Genomic DNA, 27,647 nt, shown 5'->3' with positions numbered 1-27,647 from the left:
AAGTATATTATTTTCACTAGGTTGCTTGAAATTCTAAAAACTCCTGAGCCTGAGATTTCAAAGGCCCTTGATGAAGACAGGCCCTGGAAGGGGTGCTAAGCCAGTCAGTCAGAGGAGGAGAGACCTCCTAGGGAAGGTCACATGTCACGACGGGGCAGAGCCGGGAACAGCGGTCTGCACCGCCCGTCTGCCTCCAGCTTGTTCCAGAGGCTTCCTCCCGGCTCCGCTGGAATAGTCCCAAGAAATACACCGAGATGCTGACGCAGACAACTGGCCGAATGAACTGAGGTTCTCCCTGCCTTCAGGGTCCAGTTCCCGGCCCTAAAACAACTGTTTTCTTTATGCCCAGAAGAAGCCAAAGGTTATCTAAAGACCAGCCCGGAGACCTTGATGGCCAGTTGGCTGTCTCCCTCAAACTTCCTCCAGATAAGAAATGGGCATTGTTAACACCCGCCTACCTTTTTAGTTGGGCTTTTTAATCCGGTCTGCCCACTTTCTGATGCTGGGTGACCCAGAAACTCAGCATGATTTGGGAGAGGGACTTGGGCATGGAGTGATCTGGACAGATGTGGCTGATACCTGTGGACAGATGGTGTTCATCCGGTAAAATCAGGCACTTGATTGTGTTAATTAATCCAAGCGGGACCCTGAAAATACACTATTAGCTGAATTTCCTGACTAGGAAGGTGGTCAGTGCTTGTCTGTTGGCTAAAATGGGGAAATTCTATATCCTGGCATAACCAAGGATGTTACGGAAATCTTCTTTAGAAGGAAAAGCTTTTGATAAAGTCAAGAAAAGTGCTAAGAGAGCTAATTGAGAGATGGATCCCCAGCAGCTCAAGGGTGGGGGTGCCGACCAACGTCTGCACAGCTCCCCAGCTATTCACAGGCCTGAGCTGTGAGGAGGCTACAAAGTGATTCTCACTTTAAATTAGTTCAATTAGCACTTTATTTTTTAAGGCAGAAAAATGCTTTTATTCAAAAATGGTTTTCTTCCTTTCAGCAACCTGTACATTCAAAGGATTTCTGCAGGCTTTTGTTTTACCATTTAGCAGCTGTTCCTGCAGAAGAGGGCCCTTTGCTCCTTTTGAGGAAAGCCAGGCAGTCGGGGTTCATTTCAGTCCCTTCTGTACCCTCTTGCCCAGAGAGATGTCTTTTAAAAATGATACGTGCACACACGTGGGGGATGGCATAAAGAGGAAGTGTTAACTTACAACTTACTTTTAACTTAGGGCTGCAGAGTCTCTGTGGGATCGCCAGGAGGCAGTCTGTGTAGAGGACAGAGGTGGGCTTCTGCTGACAGGCAGACCTGAATTAATATCTTGTCCCTGTAACATACTTGCTGAGTGACCTTTGGACTCAGTTCTTAAATAGGAACGACCATATCCATCTCACTAGTTGTGAAAAATGGGTAACGTGATTGTTTTGAGGAGCAAAGCCCAATGTCTGGAACCCAGTAGGAGCAAACTCTGCCACCACCATGCCCTGGCATCAGCCATGCACCAGCGCCACGCCAAGCGCTTCCTGTGTGCGACCACGTTGCTCACTTACTCTCGCTCACGAGCTCGGTGTGGCTCTCCTTGCTTCTGTGGAAGAAGCTGAGGCTTAGAGAGGCACCCCAGATCCCCCAGCTGGCGGCCGGTCGGTCCGGGATTCAAAACCGGCATGGCTGGGTTTTGACACTTTGTGCCCCTGGCTGTACTGCAAACACATTTCTGACCGGTAGTGAGACCGACGGTGTGCAGTGAAGTACTCAGCAAGTGCTGTTCATGACGGTTCGTCATCCAGCCCCTTTGTACAGCTCTCCTCTAATCCGCATTTTGCTTAAAAATGTCTTCTCCCAAATCTTCTGCATCCGTGGATGTCTTGCTGCCCTTGTCTAGCCTGGATTAATACTTAGTCCATAGGCACACACCTGATCATCTGATCATCTACATTTGCCTTCTTACAGCACTAAACTATGTTTTCTACCTTTATCTTGCATCTACCTACCACTTCAGCATTTTATTAAAAATAAAAATAATAATAATAATAGGAGAAATGTGGGATCAACATATAAATCAAGTACAAAAATCAAATGAATATTCATATTTGACCTGATGGTTTATAGGTCATATTGCATGATCAAAACCGAAAGTTTCTGTGATGACTGCCCTTGTACTGTTCACCATGTAAGAATTTATTCACTCTGTAAGAATTCGTTCACCATGTAAGAACTTGTTCGTTATGCTTCAGAAGATTGGAGACTGACGAGAATTAGGCTTGAGATGGATTAATGATTGTACATTGAGCATTGACCCCCCTATACTGAATTTTATTGTTGTTAACAACCATTTGATCAATAAATATGAGAGATGCCCTCTCAAAAAAAAAAAAAAAAAAAAATAATTTGCCATAAAATAATTGCCATAAAATAATTTGCCATAAAAAAGTAACAGAATGAAAGTTTTTATATTTGATTTGCCTCTTGTATCTTTAATACCCGATTCCCCTTCTGTAAGGAGGAAAGCAAAATTTTGTCCAAAATCTGTGTAATGTAGACTTGCTACATTAAAACAGTTGCTTTTGTATAAAAAAAAAAAAATAAATAAAATAAAATAAAATGTCTTCTCCCAGAATCAGATCCTCGTCTCTCCCTGTTCTGTGTATTTGATGTCAACCCTTTGTCATCCTTGTTTCTTTCCTTTTTATGAAGGCGGAAGAGACGGAATTTCAACAAGCAAGCAACGGAAATCCTGAATGAATATTTCTATTCCCATCTCAGCAACCCTTACCCCAGTGAGGAAGCCAAAGAGGAGTTAGCCAAGAAGTGTGGTATCACGGTGTCCCAGGTAAGCGCCCTCAGAAGGCTCAGCCGGGGGCCTGGCGGGGGCAGGGCCGCCTGGCAGGGTCTTGAAGGTCTTGCTGTACTGAACTTTATTGCCTTGCAAGTTCCATCACCTGCGGCCCTAAAATGGCAAGGTAAGCACACGATGTGCGTGAATAAGAGCGTTCCCAGGGAAGTCCCTGGAAAAACTTGAGAGGGCCGGTCAGAGGCAGGAGTGCAGTATTACAAAGGGCCCGCGTTCTTCCCGCCACGGCTCCATTCTTCAGATGGGCGGAGGGTCTTACGTGCACTTGGGAAGCTGTCTGCACTTCCTGTGTTGTTTTCTCAAACATAGTCAATTCCTTAGCCCCTTTTTTGCCCAACTCAGGAATTTTAAGAGTCAGTGAATGAAACTTTTAAAGAAAGGGAGGGATTCAAATGTCTTCAGACTCTGGAGTGCTCACCCTGTAAGTAAGGTGTAGGAATTTTAACATGTCACTAAGATGGCATTGAGATGGTTGCACAAAATGTCACTGAGTATCCCCTGCCCCCAAAGGGCAATGACCATCACAGGTGCCTGTTGACTTGGACAGATACATGATAGGAAACTTGTACAGACCTGGAGTCTTCAACATTATTAAGTAAGGCATCTTTATATGAATATTTTGTCTACTCAAAGGATCCCTCCATCCAAACTTCTTCTTCAGACTGAACCCTCAAATATTGCCATCATCTCTGGTTGAGAAACTATCAGAGAAAGTTTTCCTTTGAATTTTTTCACATGCAAGAGAACCAGGTGTGCAGGTATTTCCCTAAAAGGGACAGGGGAGCTGGGGAGAAACTTCACCAACGTTTTCCAAGAGAAGTAGGGGCTGTTTTGTATAAACTGAGTATCTGTACCTTCCCGGATGGAGTCCTGGCTTCTCTCACCCACACAGGGTGCTGATTGCCATCCAGCTGCATTCAGCCTAGCAGGATTAGGTCTAGTGAGAACGCAGAACTCCAGCCAGGCTGTGGAAATACCTTCCAGATACGACAGAAAGAATCTTTTCCTTTGTAACTCGTCTAAGGAAGGTCTGAGTTAGAGGTTGTTCAGCTGACAGTCATTTCCAGTCCAACCACCCTGGAAGAGCAGAACACCAGCAGCTGCACCCCAGCGGCCTGATGTTGCCAAGCTCTCTAACCATTCTTGTCTAGAGGTAGATCCCTTGTCCACACAAAAAGCAAATTGCCAGTCTTTTGCTGCTTGCTGCGTGTTTGAGGCGTGCTTCCAGGGATGAGCCACATGTCTGGCTCACAGTGCGTCTCAGTCATGCAATCTTCTGCTTCTGCTTCTGAAGTAGAATTAAGTCATTTTATTGTCTGAATTCAGATTCTGGGATTTCGGATCGCAGTCCCTGGCGGAGGTGGAATGCACTCCTCAGGAGCTAGTCTGTACTATATCTAGATTGACGATGGACTCCTGGTCTGGCCCAGCAACCCTCACTTCCTTCATCACGGAAGCTGAAGGCACAAACACTTTGTCCATTGACGTGATTATGTATATACTGTGCAGACTGCGCCACCCCCTCCAGACCATGCCGCCATGCTCCGTGCCCCGTCACGTCATTCCCTCCCAGCAGCAGCCAGCCCCTTCACCACGGCAAGTCCCAGTGGGAGGGAGGGAGTGTGATACGATACTGTAGAAAGAGCATGTGGCCAGGAGCCCGTCCGAGCCGGGAGTCAGCTGTAGGATTGGAGGGAACCACTCTTTTGGGGTCTTAGTTGTCCTGTCCACCAGCCGTGGTTCCTGGGGCCACACGTGTCAGATCGCCCTCCGGTTCCCGGATCTAGGGGACACCTTTCCGGGCTGCAGGGCTCATGGGCTGGTTGCTTTGAGTTCAATCACCCCTTCATCTTGAGATTCTCCTGCCGTGGCTTCCTGGGCCCTGTCCTCTCTGGAGCTTCCTCCTTCTCCTTGAGCCCCACCCGCTCTGTCTTCTTGGAGGTCCTGCCGTCCGTCTCTCTCCTACTTCTCTTAGCCGTCACCTCTTCATGCCCTAGCCCCTGGTTCTTAACCATTTTTTTAAGTCACAGATTCCTTTGAAATCTAATTACCATTGAGTCCCTGCCTTGATCCAAAAACCTGCTCGTACACCAAATCCATCTGAGGTCCCTCTTTGACCACCGTCTCCCTTGACCCCTAAACAGCACTTCCTCTTGGAGTGTGATCCGTAGGACGCATATCAGCAGCACCCGGGCGCCTGAGAAACAAAAATGCTTAGGTCTCACCCCAGTCCTGAATCAGACCCTCCGAGGGTGGGTGGAGGCTTGAATATCTGTTTCCCCTGGGGCTCTGCCCTCAGGCTTTCAATCTCACTATGTCCAAAACTCTCTCCAGAGGATCTGTGATTCCTTTTGTGTGTCTTGTCTCACACTGGACCTGCCTTCATTGTATCCGTAGCGCCTGGCTCAGAGCAGGCCCTTAGTCATAACTGAACGGTGAGTTAATGAATGAAAGCTCATTGTACACACTTGGGAAATACCCGACCTGCTACCAGCGGTGTTCTCGTGTGTAGGGAAGTCATTCCACACCCCATCCCCGCTCCTGCCTCTTTCCTCTCATTTTTCTCTCCTGTGGCTGATTTAATTAGACCTCAGGCATTTCCTTTCTTCCTCAAGAGCCCTCCCAAACCACATCTCGCCCCGTTTCTTCCAACTCATCCAGTTACCTCAGGAAAATCCCCTTACCTCTTTTCCTCTCTCTCGTCCACCGAGAAGTCAAAAAACAACCATAACTATGATTCATTCATGTGAGTTGTGAAAGTTATGCCAAGAAAAGCATGAGTTTTGCAGTGAAATTAAATACGTAGTGGTCCTTAAATGGACCCAGGCATACTCTTCCTCTCCTGGTTTCACGCTGTCTCTAGGCACCAGCATTTACAATAAATAAAGCATGTCCTTACCAAATGTTTTCCCATCTTGTTTGCTAAAATTGCAACTGGATGGTTGGATTTTTTATAACAGAGTCTTGCTGTTTCTGCTGTAGTCGAAGCTGCATAGGTATGGAAGGCCTAGCCTTCTAAGAATCTTTTTTTTTTATTTTGTTAATGCATTTAAAAAATAAATGCAGCTTTGCAAGAATTTTCTTTATCTGTTATTGTTGGGGGTAAATATAAATTATTTGTAAGCTGTGGTACATGTGACATCTTCCCTCACCAAATTCATAGTTTGTTTTGTCATTATATGAAAAGCACAACATATTAGTTTGAACTGACATCTGGAATATGGGGTACAAATCTTCCCTCCGTCGGGTGGGAGTTACAGGGGAAAAACTTGCATTTCACTGTGTCTCCACTTGTGTCTGGCAGTGGTCTTAGTATAAAGAGAACGGGGTGTGCACTCAAGCCAGGACAGCTGCTGGGAGCCCATGTAGGAAATAAATGAACAAATGAAAGTAAATTAGGTTCATTTTGTGTGTATTGGCTTTAATATGTAAAGCATGGCATTCAAAGGAATAATCAGTGGGATGCTCCCGTTTTTCCATGTGTAGATAATACATAGGCTTTGCACAAAATTTTAGTGAAATCTGTTGGACTGAATTAACATGGATCCCTAAGGTTGTAGTACCGTGCGGCTATGAATCTAGTCCATATTAAAGTCATTTAATAAAAACGTGAAATTAATCCCCTGATCAAAGAACCCATCTGCGGTTACAGATTCTCAGGGATGTTTAAAGGTCTGTGTGTTTCGATTGCCCTGAGTCAGCATTAACGTTTGTTAAGTGACAGGTGTTTCTTTGAAATGCTGTGTTTATTTTTGGTGTCATATCCTTAAGAGGTAAGCAAATTAAAAATGCCCGCCCTACACGGAAAGGGTCCTGGTTTAAATGAGCAGCTCCTTCATAGGAAAAACTTGGTTACAGTGGTTTTTGCTAAATTGCATTCTATTAAGCCAGAGGATCCCATTTTATACAGTTGGCCCTTCGCGAAGCTCTTACTTGCCATGTTTTCACGGATGCTGAGAATCAGAAATAAGATAAGACCGATCGGCCTGCGTCTCCAGCCCCCTCGTGCAGCCCTTCCTCTTCGGTGGTGTTTGTACAGATGACATGGTAACTGCTCCCTCTTCTCTTCAACTGCTCTAGGTATCAAACTGGTTTGGAAATAAGCGAATCCGGTACAAGAAGAACATAGGTAAATTTCAAGAGGAAGCCAATATTTATGCTGCCAAAACGGCTGTCACCGCTACCAATGTGTCAGCCCACGGAAGCCAAGCTAACTCGCCCTCAACTCCCAACTCCGCTGGTTAGTTTTCCCTTTGACTTGGGGGCCACTGTTCTCCACTTTCACACTTGCTTCTCCCGACACCGGGGTTTTCTTTTCATTCCTTAGGTGTCTGATTGGTTGATTTATGCATTTGATTTTCTTCTTTGTGCCACTTCGGGTTTTTATTTCCCAAGGGCAGCGTGTTTTCCTGTTGATAATAACGGGCTTGTCTGGAGGATCGGACGAATGTGTCTGACTCGGTCGGAGGTCTGTTGGTTGGTTGTGACCCGAGGAGACCTCCAACTTGTCTTTTCAAAGATGCCAGGAAGCACGTAAGCCTGACCTAAATGCTTAGAGGTGTCCCGTGGGAGTCCAGCATTTAGTCTGTTTCATAGGAAGTTTTTTATCTTTGTCTATCATCACATATCATCTGGAACACCTACTAGTGTGCATTCTATGCAGGATTATTCACTTTTCCATTGAAAATCTCATTTGAATGCTCCGGGCTGCAAAGCCAGGCGACCATTAACGCCATCCCTTGTTTATAGTTGGCGTTCTTTTGGAACCTCCAACGTTGAAGGGTCACAAATGTAAATGTGTTTTATTTTGTTGGCTTTCTTTATGTAAATGACAAAGAAAACTGCCCGTCATTCATTCAGGTTATTCAGATTCTGGTTTTCTTGTTGTAGTGTCACTCATGGGCTGTACTCCCGCTTTCATTTTAGTGAATATGCATTGTGTCACTAATTCCAGAATTTAGGCTAGCATAATGTATTTTTGGGTGTGCCTCATACCTCCAGTTCTGAATTTTCACATGTAAGAGAAACATAGTCAGCAATGCCTAAAATAGAACATTAGTGTTTGTATGTATGGAAAACATGTTGGTACTTTTTATTTGTATAAGGGAGTACCAGAAATATTTTCCTTATTAAATAAGCTTTGTCTCAGATTTTATTTTCTGCTCTAATGAACCAGATCCATTGATTTTTGGCTGTAGGGTACACATCGAAGAAAAATGATACCTCCAACATTGAAGGGTCACAAATGTAAATGTGTTAGATCCTCATGTGAACTAACCTTTCTGGGGCCTTGTGATATCTTTGACCCCAAAGCTCACTTGTCTGTTAAAACAGTAAGCTCGCTTTCTACCTTAACGGTGGATCATTACTGGAGAGGTGCAAGGCTCCACACTAGTGCCTGTGAGCTTCTGGATGCACTAATGTGTTGCAAGGTTCTCCGAGTCACTGGACTATATCATCCTGGCCGCCTTTTGTTTAAATGGAATCATGCATGACAAGTGGCCTGGGCTTTGTAAACATAAGGACAGGAAGACAATGTAATGTTCAGTACAGTTTTATCTTTCCCAGCATTCCATGTTGGGTGACTCGAAGGAGCATGTTTGCTCTTTGAGGTTTTCATGTGTATGCGTTTCCTTCTTTTCCCAACATGGTATGATTGACGGAGGATCCAGGCTAACAGATTCCATACACAGAGTGTCCTGCCTCCCCTTCTGGTCAGTCATTAAGCATTTCAGACCCAGCAACACTCGTTGAATTGCCCTGCTAGGCAGACCCGTTTGCTTGTCTCTTTGGAAGAAGTGCAGTTCTGTCAACATTAGCAAAAACACACTCACCGCTCCTGCAAAGGTTATCGTAATGCAGAACAGGTATCAGAGTGACTCCTTCCTGTCCCTGATGTATCTGCGCTGACGACACCTGAGCGTGATTTATGACTAGTCCTTAGAAAGATCCGGTGGACTCCCTCCACTACTAAATCCAGAACTGTTTATTCTTCCTAAAGCACTGAAAAAGAGAAAAGTAAGCATTTTAAGCCCCCCCCCCCCCCCGTCTGTGTGTAAGAATTATTTTAGCTCTCTTGGAATATCAGTCTGTGATTACAGTTTTCTAAGGAAATTTTCTGGTGACTCAAAACTTCATGTGACTGTTCTGAACACAAAGTAAATTATTATGGAAAGTATGTTCTTGAAAATAATATGCAGAGGAACCCTTTGCTGTGCTTTTTTTTTTTTTTTGAGAGACAAAAGAAAACGCCATTGTAGATGTGTAGTAATGTGGAATTCTAACAGGCAAAGTTATAAATGGGCTTTTTATAAAAACGTTTTCTTTTGCTCTTAACCCAAATCATTGCACAGATAAAGTGAGAACTTTAAAATGTCCCAACTTCTCACGTAACGATGTTTACAATGTTGCATCCTAGCTCAGCAATAGTGCCAAAGATAAATGATCATTAGAACAGATAGCAAGCTTTTAAACAAGTGTTCATAGGTGAAAATATATTTTGGCTCAGTTTGAAGCCTAGAGTTTCAGGAGCCTGGGAACTTTTTATAATCCTCTGTATCGAAACAGGGCTTTTTTTGTTTTTGTTTTTCCAGAACCTTTGCTAAATATAAATACTCAGTGCTGCTGTAAGGAGGATGCTTTGCAAGGAAGTCTTTTCCCCTCCAGTGGCTTTTGTGTGGAGCAGCCACAGTATCTCTATTTAGGCTTCTGAATATTCCTTCTTGTTGGTGTATCCTGGCCTCCTATCACCTTAAACATCATTCATAAAAATCACTGAGGATGAAGACCAGTGGGGAGATAAGCAGGCATTTAGAGATACTTGTCCTGTTTCAGATTTTACACTGGCAGAGTCGGACAAAGTGGACGGAGCAAAGAGGAAAAATAAAAGAACTACAAGAAAATTAAACATGTGGGGGAAAAATAGGAAGCAAAAAAGGGGGTGACTAAAGCAATAGTTATAACCCTGGGCCCATAATTCTCCTGGCATCACCTGAAGTGACACATTCTCAGTTTCCTATTTTTGATGCAATTCTGAGAGCAAGAATTAAAATCTCAGAAAAACAGGGCCCCTTTAGGAAGGTTAGATTATCTCCTGGAGAATGTTTTAACATCCAAGAAGAAAGAAATGGGCTTGTGCATTATAGCTGTTGGCTGGCCCAGAGAATCTCTGTTGATACTTTATCAGGTTCTGTGGTTAGCTAAGCAATCCCAGGCTTACTGAAGCTCAGAACACCCTGGATTTGAAATCTGCTTAGCTGTGTGTCGAGAGGACAGCACCTTGTTCAGCCATAGAACTTGTTCCCCTGACACTGTAAAGTTAGTGGCAAGCCCTTGCACACGTCCTTATTACCGCCCCCAGTAGGAGGTTTGGTGTTTTTCTGCATTATCCAAGTAAAACCCTGGACGCTGGCTTCCAAAGAGAAGTTTATATACAGTATGCACAGTGAGAGAGGAGGTAAGACATCCAGGGAAATTGACTGGCACTTTCCCTTTTAGTTCTAAAAACTAAGTGCAAGAATTTAGCCTATTGATGGTTTCTGCTGTGTTCTTCCGTTCTTATGTTTCTCCACTTAATTTCTAAGTGGAAAACGAAAGCACGGCCTCCTGGAACTGGAACTCCAGAAACTTGCTGTGCACAGCTGCTGAAGGGATTTCACATGTGACCAGGCAACCCCTCTTCCATACTTCACCCTGACAGAATGTCACAGTGATTTTTGGAGTTGGGAAGGTGAAGAATCGTGGACAGCACAAAAGCAAGCATGAGACTTAATTAAGCTTACGTCTAGCAAAGAGGCTCTGTGCTTTGAGCCTCCAAATGGTGTGGGAGTCCAATCTGATGAGGCTAGCTAGCCACCTAGTTAGTCTCTCTGGAGCCTTGATTTCCAAACTGTAAAACTGAGAACAATATTCACCATATATCTGCTCCATAAAAATGCTATGAGACATAATGAGCTAGTGCTTTCCAACACTTCAAGTTCCCAGGGAATAAAGAATGAATCCATTCTTGCTCTAGGCTGTTGGTTCTCAACTGGGGTGAACTTGGTCCTCAGGGGATGTTCAGTAACGTCTGGAGATGTATTTGGTCATCACAGTTTTGGGGGTGGGTCTTCCTGGCACCTCGTGAGCAGAGGCCAGGGATGTGGCTGACCATCCTACAATACGTAAGACCTTCCCCCACGGTGCAGAATTACTAGCCGCAAACATCAGTAGGGCCAGCACTGAGGAACCCTGCTCTCGAGTTAGATTTTGTCATCGGATTCTGTTCTATTTCTCATTAGTATTTTTTGGATGATACAGTTAATTTTTTTCCCTTGAACAAGTGTAAGTCTCCCAGTGACTCCGTGGAGTCGAAATGCAGCCTTGGGGAGTTGTCTTAAGAAAGTGGATGGTCACACATCTCACATCCTCATGTGTGCCTGAGCAAGTGTGTAAGAATCCATAGGCGGTCCGTTATTTCTTCTCTGTCTAGCTGAGGGCAGCTTTACCCCTGCACATGCCCCTCGTGTCTGGGTGGCAGCCTAAACGAGCCACTTGCCTCCCTTCCCAAGTCAAATTCAGAGCCTTTTAACTGGTAAGCACATCTTAAAATGTGCTTCTAGTAATCGCCGATTATTTAACAGCCGCCCACAGGTAAGGTCCCCGACTGACCTCAGCAGGCCAGGAAATCCTTTCAGCTCTTTGCGAATTCCACAGCGCCTCCAAGAGAGCCCATTCGTTATTTGTCTATGAACTGCATCCTTCCCGGGAGGTTATCCATTCCCTGATAAGTTTCCAACTTCCAGGCCCAGATGAGAACATGTCTTCTGCTCATTATTTAGATTTTTGTGTGGACTTCTGTCTGCTTTATTAGTAGCACCTGGTCGCCCCTCCAGAGCAATCACTGCCTCTAGCTACTTATCAGCATCAGAAGCCATGGTTGTGTCGCACTCGGGTGTACAGAGACTTCAGAATGCTGAAACAGCAGAGCCGAGAGCACAGGGCCTATTCCTGCAATTACTGCTCTGATTCAAATGCATTTGTACATGAAGTGCATTGGTATGCGCATATTTATCTCCATGTACATTAGGCAGCCAGACCTATTTACTATGTATCCATGCGCACACAGTTTTTAAATCATCGGTGTCAGCTGCAATGTATATCTTGTACATGGCACATTGCAGACCTTCCTGGTTTCACAGATGCCATATCACTGGGCATGAGCGTACCCCTTGCGGGGCTTCTCCCTTGTCTTAGTTTGCGTGCTCATTTCCAATAAGCCATCCGCCAAGCATATGGAGTGGGTGTTTGTTACATGGGGTTTGACTGGGAGAGGAACAGAATACCTAGGCTTCAAAGTGAACACTCAGGGGAAAACTTCTGAGATGATATAAATAATGTGGGGTCTTGATGATGGCTCTTCTTGGTTCTGATGACGTCTAAATGTGAGCATGTGTTCTAACAACTGTCACAGAATGGCTTTTATTATTTAGGCTGTATATCTATGCTGAAAAGAAAGATGTGAGAGGGATGTGATCGGGCTATACAGGCCTGGGTATTAGAGAGCTGGGCACGGGAATGCCGCCTGTGCTCCACACTGCTTCCCCCACAGGTCGGGGAGCACATGGGGAAGATTCGTGCCACGTTAGTGGAAGGAGTTCCAGGCCACAGCCATATACCCAGTCAGATCCTGTGCTTACTTTGCCTAAGACCCCGCTTTTCTAATTGCATTCAGATCAGCTGACAGAGAAACGTGTCTCAGGTGAGGCAGACCACGTTGCAGAGCTGCGGAGATGTTACAGCTCTCTGGCTGGTGCCTGCGTTGTCCCCCACGCCCCAAGGAAAGCATTGCGCCCTTCCCCACAAAATGGGAGTGACAGTGGGAGATGAGCGTATGCAGCTGAATAGCTAGCTAGGTCCTGGCATGGGGGGGAGCAGCCCCCAAAACAGACAAATGGAGATGTTTCTTGACTTAAGGTTGTCCCGAGTAAATCATAGTTTCCTCTAAATGGCTCTTGCCCCTGGAGAACTGAGGATGCTGTGAATAGTTAAGCACAGGGCAGGGTGACAGAGTTTAGGATTCATTGCTAGTTAAGTAGTCCTCATGGGGAACAGAGGAAACCTCCTCTCCTGCCCCGCGGCACCTCTTCCTGCGGGCAGGGCAGCTCCCTAGGAGGGTGCAGATCCCTGTCTTGGCAGAAAAAGAGTCAGAGCAGAGACATTGCAGGTGGGCAATTCCACACGAACGATGGCTGTCTCAGAAAATGAGGGCAAGAGGGCAATTGGAGCAACACAAAGTCAAAAACCATTGAGTGGAACTGACCTGGGTCCCTGAAGTCTCTCCTTTTCCAGGCTAACGTCATGTTTTAACCAAACCTTGCACGTTGAGCTTTCTTTCCTAATGCGCTGAGCTGCACAACGACTTCCAAGTTATAGTGAGCTTTCCCACGCCCTGTGTTTAGGTTGAGGGGTGGGCTGGTTTTACCCCAGTGCAATCAGTAGAATCAGGGTGGTGACTGGGGGCTAACTCTCTCTGGGAGAAGGCTCCCTCTCAGGGGTGAGCACAGTTAACGGCCCTTCTTGAGGCTCATTTTCATAATAATAATAATAATAATAATAATAATAATGATTACATTATTATTATTAGCATTTCATAGTTCATGCATGCTTGAGAACTCCTGGCCCATTATTCTGTCTCATCTTCCTGTATAACAGCAGGCGGCAGGGAAGATATTCTTGGGCTGTTCGGCACCCAGCAAGGAACTTACCTTCCTTCTAGAAATCAGGGATGTAGGCGGACTCCTGTCACAGGACCAGCCCTAACGTAGGGCACTGCCTTCATGCATTCCCTGCGGGCGCCTCTCCCACACGAGGGTTGATCGGGTTGGCAGTTGCAGATTTAGAATCCAACTAAATAGCTCAAGTTCTCCATCTTGGTGGCAGAAGTCACTGACCAGCCTAAATTCTCCCATTTGCGGTCCCTTGGCCATCCCCAGAATGTCAGAGGCGTGAGGATCTAGGTCTGGAGACTACCTCCCGTTCAAATAGGCTAAGTTGAGAAGAATAAATGTTCCCTTTCTCAGCCTGAAGTTGCTCGGGGGAAGCGGTCCTAGTGCAACTTGTAGTAAGAGGCGGCTTCACATACCATGGACGCCATGCCCCCCTTATCGCTTGCTCTGTCCTTCATGCTACTAACCAGACTCTGCTGGTGTTAATTGATGTGCACCGACGGGGGGTCGCTTCGCATGCCGTTCTTCCTCTCGGCCGGCAGTTGCAGGGGTCGAGCTTGTTCCTCTCTGTGATTCAGGTACCTCACTCTTTCCTTTCCAGGTTCTTCCAGTTCTTTTAACATGTCAAACTCTGGAGATTTGTTCATGAGCGTGCAGTCCCTCAATGGGGATTCTTACCAAGGGGCCCAGGTCGGAGCCAACGTGCAGTCACAGGTAGGGACCCAGCCGCTGTGCCGCCAGGGGGATGCGCCAGAGCCCGGAGCCCGCAGGCGTTCGGCACGCCCTGCTCCTGCCCAGACAGGGAGAGAGGCAGACAGAGCTGTGGAAACAAAGCGTTACCAACAACCAAAACAAAGGCAACCACTGTGGCGGGGGAGCTCGCCCACACTTCGTGAGTGCATTTGCTCTGGCTCGCGGGCCACGCCCAGAGGTCAGGAGAGGCGCTGGGGCGGCCGAGGCCGGTGAGCAGGTGGGGCCAGCAGGTGGGGCCAGCGTGCACTTTGTTCACTAACAGGGAGGGAGGAGCCCAGCCCCTGCCGCACTTTCCAGGTCTCCCTCTGGTCAGCCATTTCCCCGCACTCAAGATTTGCCAAATAAGGAGTTGATTAACAAGTAGGCAAACACTTTAGTGATCTCCTGTTTTCCATTTATGCCTTAAAAACACCAACCAGGTTGACGAACTTCATCTCCTGAGTCATCCCTGAGGTCTAGGGACTTGGGTTTCGGTCACGAGGCAGTCCGTGTTGGAAAGCAGAAGCCAGGCTGCGTGGGGCAGACCCTCAGTGCCCCGTGGTGGCCCCTCGCCCCCACCGCAGCTGCGGAGGCCGTCCTGTCTTGGCTGATGTGAGGGAGCCGGCAGGAGGCCCTGGGTCGCAATTGCTGGGGACCCTCTGAGCCACGCAGTCCAGTCTCCCACCCTGCATGGGCAACAGGAAGCATTACGTACCCGGAGGAGCCCAGCTGGCCAATGACTCAGCTCCCTGCTCAGAAAGTACTGCCTGGAAGCAGGTGTGAGGAGATCCGTTCAGACTTTGGTCAAGCAGCTAAACCACTGGCCATCATTTAAGCCCTCAGAGAGATGGGGCATAGGTCACACAGCCCCCTCTGTGGGGTGGCTGCCCTCACCCCCTTTAAACAGAACCTTGACTTTCATAGGCTGCCCAGCCAAGGAGAAGTTAACTAGGATGTTCTGCATAGAAGGAAAAACTCCCCGCTCTCTCCCCCCGCATCCCTGCCATCTCATGCCGCTTTGTGCATCAGTTTCAGTGCTGGGAATCCCGCTCTCTCTCACCATTTTACTGTCTCACTTGCTGAACTCAGACAGGACATGGATTTGGCATATAGGGGAGGCATGGCCTCCTCCTAATGGACCCCTTCCCTGGAAGATCATCTCCAAAATGATTATGTGAATTCGGCACGTACATGGCAGCCTGGGTGGTGATGCTGTGCCTCCGTTGCCCGGCATCTCCCTGACTAACCTCCTCTCTGTTGTTCATCTGTTTAGGTGGATACCCTTCGCCATGTTATCAGCCAGACAGGAGGATACAGTGACGGACTCGCAGCCAGCCAGATGTACAGTCCGCAGGGCATCAGTGTAAGAAACCGAGGTCCCCCACCCTTTGTTTTAATTCTGTCATTCCCAATTATTTCAAAGCCAGGGGGCTCAGAATGCCACTTAGTAGGACTTAGCTTAGCTTTACGGTCACCTAGTTCCTTGTCTCAGTATCGGCCATGACATCAGCATCGTTGCACCCACAAAAGAAGTGGTGACTGGGCAGGCTTCATGCAGGCAGCTGGCGTCCAGGGCTGTCAGACACAATCAGTGTTCGCATGGCACCTGCGGCCACTTGTGCTCAGCTGAGAAGAGCTGCTAAACAGGTGACACCTAGTACAACAGCGGTAGGAAGTTGTCGCCGCAAGCTGGGGCCTGGGAACCTCGGGAGGAAAACCCAGTAGCCAGAATCCATCACATTCAGGTCTGTGGTCTAAATAAGCATCCTTTCTCCACACCATCTAGGGAGAACTAAAAAAAAAAAAAAATGGAATTAGAGGCTGGGTGTGTGGAAGGGACGGGGAGGATTACAGGCCATCTTGTACTTGTTCGGGGGTGTGCTGGCGGCTCCTGACTAGCATGAAAATTCATAGCGACAAGCTATGTCGCACCGAGTGAAATCGATCAGACAGACACAAGGGGAACCAAATGTGGATTTGGGACAGCAATCCAACTTGATTTCTCAGATCAATCGTCTGCTGTCTCAGCTGCGGTGACAGCAGGCTGGGACAGAAGGGTAGCCTGGAAAAGGAGGCTGTTCTTTAGATCAGGGGTGACTTCTCGGGCTTTGTTCAAGGTTGCAGGAGACTCCGCGAGATCTGTTGTCTCAGAACTATTGAAGAAAATTATGGTTGGTTGATGGTGATGAGTTTTTGTTGTTTGTATCTGTCATCATGGTTAAAATAACTTGGGGAATGGAAGAAAGGACAGGTCGGCACGAGGCACGGATCCCAGCCGGTACTGACAGAGGGGCCGCGTCTGCACAGGGCCGGGGATAGAGCCTTCACGCCTGCAGCGGTCACATCGCACGTGGCCAGGGCCACACTGGAAGGAACCAGGAGCATCCCAGCTGTTCCCTCAGAGGAGGAGAGGTCGAAAGCATTAGGAGCTCATAGCCCATAAAAGAGGTGGTGTGGGTGGCGTAAAATGTTTCTAGACCCGCTGTTGCTTGTGAGGGAGATCGGACTTGTCGTGCATGACGTGGAAGGGCTAAGAGAGGATCGCTGAGGGGATGGTTCAGAGAAACACAGTTCACTTCAGCGCGCGATAGGACTTTCTCACAGTTAGAAAGGATTGGCCGCCTCTGGAAGTGAAGACCTCCCTGTCCTCGAAACATTCGAACGAGGTTTGGCTGCCTACTCAGTAAGGGTGTTGTACCAGGGAGTTAAGTATCGGGTTATAAATGTCTATCCTGATGACTTTGAAGGCCCCTTCCAATTAGGAATTCTTTATTTTTCGTCTTCCTTAGGCAGAATCCCCTCCAAATTTATGTAATATTTACCAAGCCCCTCTCTGGGAGGGAAACAAGAAATCAAAGGTAAACCCATTAAACATACTCTGAGCAGTGTCAGTTTCTAGAAAGCATTTCCAAAGCAGAGGGACTCCCCCCTTCTTGTGCTTATACTAGTTGTTATTGCTGCATTCATGGCCGACTTGCTGGAAACCTGCTCTCAATAATCCAGGACCATCGTGGCGACGTACATTCTCTAAAATGGATTCCAGATGAATGAAGTTGCTCTGTGCTCATCAGTGTGTGCGGTGGGTTCAAGCATGTATGCATTTATGCATTGCCTCAATCTTTTTTGAGATACAAGGTAGATTTTTCCAGAGAAACCTTTGCTGTACATGCAAATGAAAGACAAGAATGTGAGGGAAGTACCAGGGCGTGGGGATGAGAATATGAGCATGCTCCGCAATGGAACTGCCGCAGGTCTGCGTGACTGGGTGGGAAATGGGCTGACGGTTCGGCTGGTTGGCATCTTCCTTTCCTAATTGGGTAGGACTGAAGAGAGCAGCTCTCAGACTCTGGGAGGTCAGCGTTGACCCCTCTGACGTCATCTGATGGCCTGGGAGTCATTTCTGAAATAGTGTGGCCAAACATGTGCAGACACTTATGTCTGATTACATAAGCTTCCCACAAAAACTGGGCTTGAAAATGCCACTTGAAAGAGTCTCTCATTTTGCATTAATTTTTCCTTCCCTGTGAACTTTGTTTATTTTATTTCTGCTTCTTTAATATGCAGGGCAAAGGAATCAAAAGCTAATCATGATACGGAATGCTTCTATGGTATCAATTTTAAATCGGGCCACCTGCAGAAGGCTAAGCTGCTTAGAGCAAGATGTGTTTTTAAAAGGTGGTATTAGATGCTGAGACGGGCGTGTGTGTGTGTGTGCGTGAGCACGTGCGTGTGCAGAGTGGAGCTCTGGCTGCCAGAAGAAAGAGAAAAGGAGGGAGATGAGAAGAGACAAGGACAGGAATGGGAGGTCGGAGCCAAGAAATAAAAGTAAGCAATTCCTAAACGCGGGGCGGCAATGGAATTCCCAGCTGGGCTCTGGACTGTGTTTCACTCGGGGGAGGACATTTTCTGGGCAGCCTTTATCTGTTCCCTTGGCTGGGTTTTCACCCATATTGTATCCTGCCAGTGGCTATGATGAATCCCATAAGGTTCAGACCACTTGCGTTTAACTGAGACCACGCAGCAATGGCATTGCAAGGTCGTAGTGGTAAGAGCTGCCAGAATGCTGGTCCTGGGCACCCATGTGCCCACGGGCAGGCCGTAGCTGTCTTCTGCAGAATGGGGCCAGCAGTTCCCCCCCTTAATACCTTGAGCCGCTTTAGGGGAAATGAGAAAATAAGTAGGAAAGGGCTTGGCAAAGCATAAATTGTTCCATGTGAATGGCAGCAATGAAATGTTGTTAAGTGATGACTTTCTAATTTGACCTTTTTTCTCCCCTCGTGTGAGCGGTTTTCACAGTAGGTAGTGCCTAGTGAGGACTGGTTAGGACACACTTGTCTCTGCTTTTCTCTTCTGATGGAAAGAGAAGCTTTCAGAAAGTATGCAGACTTAAGCAAGCCCTGAAGACCCCCTTCCTTAGCCAGGCGAGCATTAAATTATACCTCCTTACACACTTTGTGCTTGCAGATGACAGTGGGCAGTTCTTACCAGGCTTTGAGTGGCGCTCGGTGAAGGAGGGAGGTCATTGCACTGCCTGCCAGTCAGGTGTACTCACCGCCGCTTAGCTATCACATCCGTTCTTCCTTTCCATTCTCACTGCCACCGTCCTCATTCCAGAAATAGTTCATTAGCTGGACTGTGCCGATCATTTTCTAATTCCTGTCAGTACCTTTAACTTCTTTCTCCTGCACATCCCCTGAATTTTTCCCAGAAATCATCAGCGCCCCCTCTTCCTACCTAAGCCGGGGCAAACCCTGAATCTGACATTCACAGTCTTCCGCACTCTGGCCTGTCTGCCTGTCCTTCCACCTCATCCTCCTGTCCTCCAGGTGAATTCTGGATGCCAGGCAGTGTGGTCAGCTCACCCTCACCTGGTTACGCACATTCCCCTACACTGGCTCATGTACACCATCTACGGAAACGTCCTTCCGCACGCTCCTCACCACTGCCAGTCACGCTCACTGCCCTGCGTCCAGCTCCTCCCGCTGTGGGTCTCCTCCTCAGCCCTTCTCTGCTCTTCTGTCTGCTTCATTTCACCATTACAGACACGCACACAGACATACGTAGTGCGTCTGTGTCTTTCACTCCCAAAGAGGTGTGTCTTCCTAAAATGCATACCATTAGTTGCTCTAAATATTATCTGTTGAAAGATTAAATTAGGCAGGAAAAGATAAGCTGCCACTGCATTAAAAATGCATTTGAATGACCAATAGCCACATCTTAAATAACGGCCGTGCAGTGTCCAGTAATGGTTTTTATTTGAATGCTTTACAAGCCCGCAAATATACTGTCTTTTTCATTCAAAAAGGTTAAGTCTTCCTTTTCATAAAAAATTTCTCACCTTGATAGCAGGGCAGATTCTCTGAGAATAAGATTCAATCAGCATTAAATACATGATGTTACAGGGTGATGATACTGTCAGGCAACCGATTCCTTTGAATCCTTCAACTCCTCCTGCCCTAAAAGAATCCTCTTATCAAACCTGTTCGGGGGACACCAGCCATGTAGCAATATAACATCACTTGCAGTGGGATTGCGGACCAGCACCTCCACAAAGGGGGTAGCAACTGGAAATCAGTAAAACTGACCCTTTCTGTCAGTTTTCTTTTGACAAGTGGCTTCACCTCTGTGTTGCTGCTCCATCTGTAAAACTCACCAGTAAGCAAGCTCTGAGGTCCCTTTTTCAGTTCAGTTGTTCTACGTCCTACAAGTATGATCTTCAGTGCTTACTAGTAGCTCAGGGGGTACCAGACCCAAGTGTAGACTGCTCTCCCCAGAAAATCCTCATTACATTTAGTCCCTGCCACTCTTTCCAGCCTACCCTTCTGTCCCCACCCCGCCCCCACCCCAGTTATATCTTCAGGCCCTACATGGGAAGGAGAAAGAGCTTGCATTACACAAACTTTCCACCCCTTTGAATTCTTAAGAGATTTGTGGTTGCAAGACACATTATTCTTTAATGGTGACACCGTTTATTTTCGATTATTTTCACATGGGAGTTAAGGGAGTGAGTGAGTTCACTGTAGCCCATCTTAAATGTATAAACAGACACCCCTAGAAGATTTTTCTTTATTCAAGAGTTTTAGTGAAAATGGAAATAAAGTGTTAGTGTTCTCTCTCTAAAGGCAAAGGGCCATTAACGTCAGTTTATGACAGAAAAATCTCATTGATTACTTTGTTGTGATAATTATGGTAGTGGAAAAATAGAGATGAAGTTTTTCATCTCGGTAAATCATAACATACATATTTTGTTCTGGTTTTCTTTTCTCCCATGCTTGGCCACAGGAAAAAAGGACATTTACCAGAAAATAAGGAACACATAAATCATTAGGACACAAATAGCGTCCTGCTTAAGTGAATACATTTCTGGCATTTGGATTGTCACAGGGTCTGCTCGGTAATACTTGGGCACATGCCATCATTTTAATTTTTCCATAACTACGTCTGAGAGACCTCCTTCCACGTGAAGTATGTATTAATAAGATGTTGCCACATGTGAAATTGGAGGACTGGAAAGTGAGGGTGATAATTAAAATTCATATGTAAGTCTTTAAAACTCACTTTAATTTTATGGAGTTTTACTTTTTCTATTTGACCAAGCTGAACTTGAATTTTGAAGGTATTAAAGCATATTTAGATGTGCTTCTCAGTTACTTTTGGGTCCCTTCTGGTGCTGGGGTGGGGGACTAGTGCACAGCCCCACCTGGAGGGGTAAAGGCAGGGAGGGAGATGGACAGGTTGGAACATGGGGAACCCATCTCTGAAGAGTTTGGAGGCAGCAGGAATACGGAGTGGATGGACTCCTGCGTGCAGGAAGCTCGCAGCCTGGCTTTCCTTGATAAAGCCAAAAGGAGACAGAGTAAGTCCCTTCAGCTTCTTACATGACGAGGCCGTTAAACTCTTAACACTGTATCAGTTGAGCATTTGAAACCGGAAAAGCATTTTATTTAAGCCCACCATAGTTGGAGATGCAAAACAGAAATCCCAATATTGTAATTTCATATGCAATCCAGCTGCCAGATAAATAGTCCTCAAAGTACAGAAAGCAAATGAGGCCAAATCATTTCATGGTGAATTCACACATGCATTTATCTGTTCATTCATTCATTCATCCATGCATTCACTAAATATATCATCAAGGTGCATTTTTGAGCTTGGTGAATGAGGCTACGTCATAATACCCAGATCAAGTTGGGGAAACCAGTCAGGGTGTATGTGACTGTGCGTCTCATCCAGCACTTTGGGATCAGGTGTCCTGTTACTCTTTTCCCTGGGAACCAACCACTTTTCCTGTAGTTTAGGAGGGAATTTGAAATTAAGTTATACAGTGGAAGAGAGAAGCTCTAGTCCAACCAGCAGTAGTGTGTGAGATCCTCTCCCCTCTCTCCAAAAAGCCATACCGTGGGCTGACCCTAATAGTGATGGTGGGTATTCCTCTGTGGAGACCTCTTAGCTCTTTGTAGGAGTTAGTCACAAAGAATTCTGTTGACTTCAAACCTAGTGATAGGATCACTCCAAACATCGTCACATTTATAGTGTGTGTATGTGGGAGGGGGTGTTACACGTGTGTACATATGCCCCTTGTGCCACTTTCTGCCCATGTGAGTATTCATACGCCACATTCCCTCAATAGGACTCAGTTTCCTGCACTCTCATAAGGACAGTTGAGGGCGATGATCCCTAAGGCCTGTTCCACTGTTCTAGTCTGCTTATAAACCATGATGCTTTTCCATTCCCATAAAAACACAAGAGGAGAGAAAATACTTCAAAGCTATAAATAATAGAGAAGTGTGTTTTTGTAAAGATTCCCATCAGTGAGATGACAGTGTCCACCATGCTCTTTACATTTAGCATTTCCTAGCAGCCCGCCCAGCGGGGGCTGCATCTGGACCTGCAGCTGTGCTGTCCTTGGGCCAGTATCTGCTTGGCGGTTCCAGACTCAGAGAGGTTCTGTACAGAAATTCACAACCACAAAAGGCAGTTCAGTTTTTGTGGTTGCTCCTGAAAGTGTGATATGATCCCTCTAGATCTCAGTCAATAGTAAAACTAATTAAATGGGCCGAATTTAATTGTGGGAAACGTTAGCATGGATGTCTACAGATGGCCCTCTTCTGGCCTTTGCGGAAGGAGCTGCATATTCTCAGACAAGCTTGTTCTCAGATAAAATATTAGAACTCTTTCTCGGAAAATCCGAATGTTGCTTGGTATATTTTAAAAATCTCTATCTCTTTCTCTGTTTGAGTTTGGGGAAATTCTTGTCCATATCTCTAAATATTAAGTATTTAGATCTCTAACTATTTTCCAGTTTGACAGAGAAATAAGGCAGAAGGCCTGGGCAGCTTCAGTCTAGAAAGGCTAGCCAGATAAATACATAGATGAACACAAACTTTATTCAGCAAGTGGTCACAGAGATCCTTCTGATATCCAGCACCAGGAATGCAGGTATCAGTAGAAAATGGTTCTTGTGCTCTGTAAAGCCACAAATCTTGGAGGGCTCAAAGTTACCTGGTTCAGTCCCCCATTTCTTTGAAAGGGACAGACTATACCACCCAAGGTCATCAACATAATATTATTTTTAAAGAATTTAAAAATAATTATCAGAGAAATGGAAACCAAAACTACCCTGAGGTGTCACCTAACACCAGTCAGAATGGCCAGGCTCAGCAAGACAGGAGAGCTCAGGTGCCGGTCAGGTGTGAGGAAGGGGTGGAGTAAGGGAATCCTCAGGCCCTGGTGGGACTGCGAACTGGTGCAGCCACTGTGGAAAACAGCGTGCGGCTTCCTCAAAAACTTAGAAGTAGAACTGCTGTTTGGCCCAGTTATTCCACTTCTGGGAATTGATCCTGAAGGAAACAAAAATCACAAATTTGAAAAGATACCTGCACCCCTTTGTTTATTGCCACTTTATTTACAACAGCCAGAATAAGGAAGCAACCTAAGTGTCCATTGACAGATGAATGAATAAAGAATATGTGGTGCATATATATATATATATATATATATATCACGGAGTATTACTCAGCCATAAAAAAAGAATGAGATCTTGCCATTTGCTAACAACATTGATGGACCTAGAAGATATTATGCTTGATGATATTATAATCGAAATAAGTCAGACTAAAAAAAATACCATATGATTTCACTTACATATGGAATCTAAAAAATAAACAAAACAAAGAGACTCATCAACACAAAGAACCGACACGGTTGCCTTAGGAGACAGATGCGGAGAGAGGGGTGAAGTGGATGAAGAAGAGAAAGAGGGACCGACTTCCAAACATCAAATAAATTAGTCACAGGGATGAAAAGTACAGCATAGGGAATAGTTAAATATATATAATTGTTAAATCACAATGTTATACACCTCAAACAAATATAATACTATGTATCAACTATATTTGAATTTTAAAAATAAGGTGATAAAATATATAAATAAACCAGGGGAAAAAGAAATAGAGTCACTTTTAAATAGCCACACTACTTAAATGTTAATTTAATAGTAGCTAGAGTTGGACAGCTTCTAGATGACCTGCCAGCTGCTTTGTGGCCACCAAAGGCGGGATGATGGTGTCAGAGCCCTGACTGAGCACGCTGCATAGACAGAGCAGGCTTCCTAACACGGAGCATGGGGAAGATGCTTTCTGCTTAAACACGCCTTTCCTAATATAAATAAAGATCTTTATTAAAAGGAACCACATACAAGAAGTTAACTCAGATGAAGATAATAGCATGCTTTAAACAATGAAATAATATGGATAAAGATTTAAAATATAAATAAAAATTTTCATATTGAAGGGGAAGGGGGAAATTAGCAAGAATGGCTGATGCTTCCGTGAGTGTCTACAATGCCACAATGCTTAAAAATATATATATATATATAAATATATAAACACCTACAATTGTAAGATTTCTGTTTGCAGTAATTTTAACTCCGTCAGCCACAAATTTGTCTAACCTGATAATTTTTCACTGCTAAGCAGGATATGTCTTTGAACTTCTCTTGAGCTCTTCCTTTACATCTAAAAACCGTTTGGGCTTGCAGGAGATCTGGTCTGTGTTTCAGATCTCCCAGGGGACCAGAGCCTTTGCAGGCAGCCTCCTCTGCTTGGCCGTGCCTTCCTCTCTCCCCTGCTGGTCTCGCCGAAGTGTGGCCTGCAGATCCACAGCATTGCATCACCGGGAGCTCCTGAGCAGCTGCGTCTCAGGCCCCGCCCAGACCCTCCAGCAGGTTCTGCCCTGTGATCAGACCCCCTGGGGATCCCCAGTCATGCCTCCGCTCATCTAGTCGGAGAAGTGCTGCTCCTGCGAGAAGTACTTGGAATGCTGCTCAGTGCTCAGCCGAGAGCTGCTGCCGTTGCTTTAGAGACACTGGTCCAACATTTTAGTTGGAACTTCTTCAAGTATGGAGAAAAGTTAGAAGAATTTTACAGTGAAAGCAGTATGCCTGTCATCTAGATTTTACCCATAATACTTTACTCCACTGGCCTCATCAGATGGATGGATGGATGGTGGATGGATGGATGGATGGATGGATGGATACCTAATTGTTGTATATAATCTGTCTGTCTGTATCTGCATCCTTCTATCCATCCATCAATCCACTGTACTTTTTTGACGCATTTCAAAGTGAACTGTAGACGATGGTACACTTTAGCCTCAACAAACACCACTGGCCGGTGTGTCAGTAACGAGGGGACAGTATTTGTTGGCAGTAGTTTTTCTCTTCCGAGGTACAATTTGGCACAGTCAGGTGTACAGATGCTAAGTGTACATTTTCCCGACTGCTGACAAATGTAATGCACTTGTGTATAAATTTACCGCCCTTTACTTTTTTGCACCTACTCTTTTCTCTACTAGACGGGACAAACAAAAAAAGGACAAAGAAGAAGGACAGAGCACAGTAACCACAGGGTCGCCTGGTCTTTTTAGCTACATGTTCCCTTGTCCCACCTACCCCACTGCCTCCATCTGAGAGCGAAATTGCTCAAAGTCCATTTTAAATGGAATAAGATGGTTTATTCTACATGTGCCGTAGGTTCTGACTTGATGTGCCTGCTTTTTTGAAAGGATTTGTACCCTTCCGTAGTGAAAACCTTTGAACTACATAAACATAGAAGCTAATGATATTTGAGAATTAGGGTGAGGTTTCCTCACCTACATTGTCCCTCTTCCCTTTTGCTATCCCCCTATTTCTTCTCTGGTGTCCTTTAGCTTGAAGTCCAGTTCATTTTCCAAAGCTTCCCCTAAGTTACACAAGCCTGTTATTTTTCAGAACCACACACTGCCTGAAATTGAGCTTTATTTCCCCTTCGGGAAGCGATCTATCACAGGAATGTGGGAGCCTGTTTCAGCCAAGCCATAGACCAAGAGGCTGAGGCGCTGCTGGGGAAGCTCTGCAGGCACCCAGCGTAACGACTCAGCACCCTGGGGCCTTGCTGTGCATGAAGAGTAACACAACTCGTGCTGTGCTTAAAGTTCTGGGGATAACTTGGGCCCCACCGAAATTCACGCTGAGAATACTAACTCAGAATGTTTACTGAGCCCCAGCATAGTCCAGTGTCCTTGTTCACATTCTCACCTCCATCTCATGGTTGAGAAAACAAACGGAGACGCAGAGAGGGCAAGTATGTTACTCAACATCGAATAGCCAGTGAGTGATGGGTGTGGACCCAGGTCAGTCGGACTCCGCCGCTGCTCTTCTTTCCCTTTATCCAGATGGAGCCTTGAACCTCCGGCCCTTACACTAAATCAAGGCAGTTGGTCAGAAGCGTACAGTTAGAGCATCTACTGTGTTTCCTGGTAATAGATATTTTGGAGCTTGGCTAACACTTAAATCTGTCATAACTCAGTTACAACTGTTTTGTTATGAATCCTTCCAGGGCAGCATAGAGAAGGCTTAAGACTAGTTGGCTCTTGTAGTAAATTTAAATCTAAAAATTACGTAGCAGTCCTTCCCTGGATATAGTCTCCCGTGCCCTGCTGTTGCGTCATATTTGTCAGCCGGCTGAGCCAGGGAGCCAGTGATCAGACACACGAGAGCAAAGGTGGTTTAGGTCAGTGTCTCTTCCTGGAGAGATTGGGTGGGTCATTAACATTGATGGCAAGGCTGTCCCAGGAATCTAGGTGTGGAATATCAAAGAGGTTTGGTTTTTGTGTTGATTGATCTGGGGACAGTAAAATGGACGAAGAAGAAGCCAGTGCAACAAAATATTAAAGCCTGTTAATGTAATAGGTTACACATGTTAAATAATGGCTCTAGAGGGTGGAAGGTAAATGTTGAGGGAACCGGTGTATCATCTACAGGTGTAACCGTCTCTCCTGGACCGACAGAGAGTAGGAAGGAGCCACCCTCACCTCCCTGGGCCAAGACTCCTACAGAGACTATCCCTTCTCTTTATCGACACTTAACACTTCGCATTTTTAGTAAGTTAAAAGAATAAATGCAACAAAGTGCAAGGGTAATACAATATGAATGAATTCAGAAAAATAAATAGAAAAAATGATGGCACATAGTACATTAAAAAGAGCTAGGGAATAAGAAAATTCAGAAGGAAGAAAGTACTAATGAACTCTAAGGTGATGGAAGGGTAAAACTGGCAGGAGAAGGATAAAATTGCACGTGAAATGGCAAAATGAAGGTTAAAAGCAATTAAGATACTAAAGAGAACAATAAAAAGATAAAATAAGCTAGGATGAGTGATTAAAATAAATAACATCAGCTAAGAACATACACAGATTATAAAACAGATCAAGTAATAATAAAATAAGGAACTGGTAGAAAGCCGTAAATTAAAGAACCATTAAAAAACAATAAAGATAGAAAATTAGCAGGCTAAAATGACACTTAATAATTGTATTAATAACTAACACACTGACTTCTTCCCATGTGCTGCCCCCTTTATATGCATTATCTAATTGTATTTAAGTGTCTTAAAACAGAATATTTTAAAAATGTAAACAAATAAAGTTCAGAGGGGGGAAAACAATAGTAACAATAACACATCAGAACAATACACACACATAAAACTGAAGGTTAGCACAACAGACCTGCAGATGTGCATTTTTACTCCCTGTCCAGTGTATTTTTGCTATTGAAAATCACCAAGTCCTTGGCCTGGTACTTCCTGTCTAGACCTCGGGTTCTGGAAGGCGCCGGCTCTATACTGTGAACGTTGGTTTTCTTCCTCTCTCGTCTTCCCGAAAGCAATTCCTAGTGGTTAAAATCCTCAAGCGATAGAATCCACAGCCCAGAACCTGTGGCGGTGGGTAAACAACTCATGATCTAACTCGTCTTTACAGGATTTCGTTCAGGATTACCTCCTGGAAGTGCTTCCTGGCCTCTCCACACTGTACCTACGTG

The 27,647-nt window shown here is 45.5% G+C and overlaps 1 protein-coding gene across 3 annotated transcripts in view; it reads left to right on the top strand.

Annotated features, from left to right (window-relative positions):
• The window catches only part of PBX1 (PBX homeobox 1), a 261,472-nt gene that overhangs the window by 221,293 nt on the left and 12,532 nt on the right, over positions 1-27,647 (top strand). Inside the window, exons 6-9 of one of the 3 annotated variants that reach the window (XM_037023699.2) lie at positions 2,696-2,831; positions 6,933-6,981; positions 14,160-14,272; positions 15,564-15,653. In XM_037023699.2, the coding sequence (XP_036879594.1) occupies positions 2,696-2,831; positions 6,933-6,981; positions 14,160-14,272; positions 15,564-15,653 (388 nt within the window). Of the gene's footprint in view, positions 1-2,695; positions 2,832-6,932; positions 7,093-14,159; positions 14,273-15,563; positions 15,654-27,647 lie in introns of all 3 variants that reach the window. The other 2 variants (XM_037023698.2, XM_037023700.2) reach the window with 2 other exon arrangements.

This window comes from Manis javanica, chromosome 14 (assembly GCF_040802235.1).
Source record: "Manis javanica isolate MJ-LG chromosome 14, MJ_LKY, whole genome shotgun sequence".
NCBI lineage: Eukaryota > Metazoa > Chordata > Mammalia > Pholidota > Manidae > Manis > Manis javanica.
Note: the sequence above shows the minus strand (reverse complement) of the source record. Positions and strands in the feature narration are given on the sequence as shown.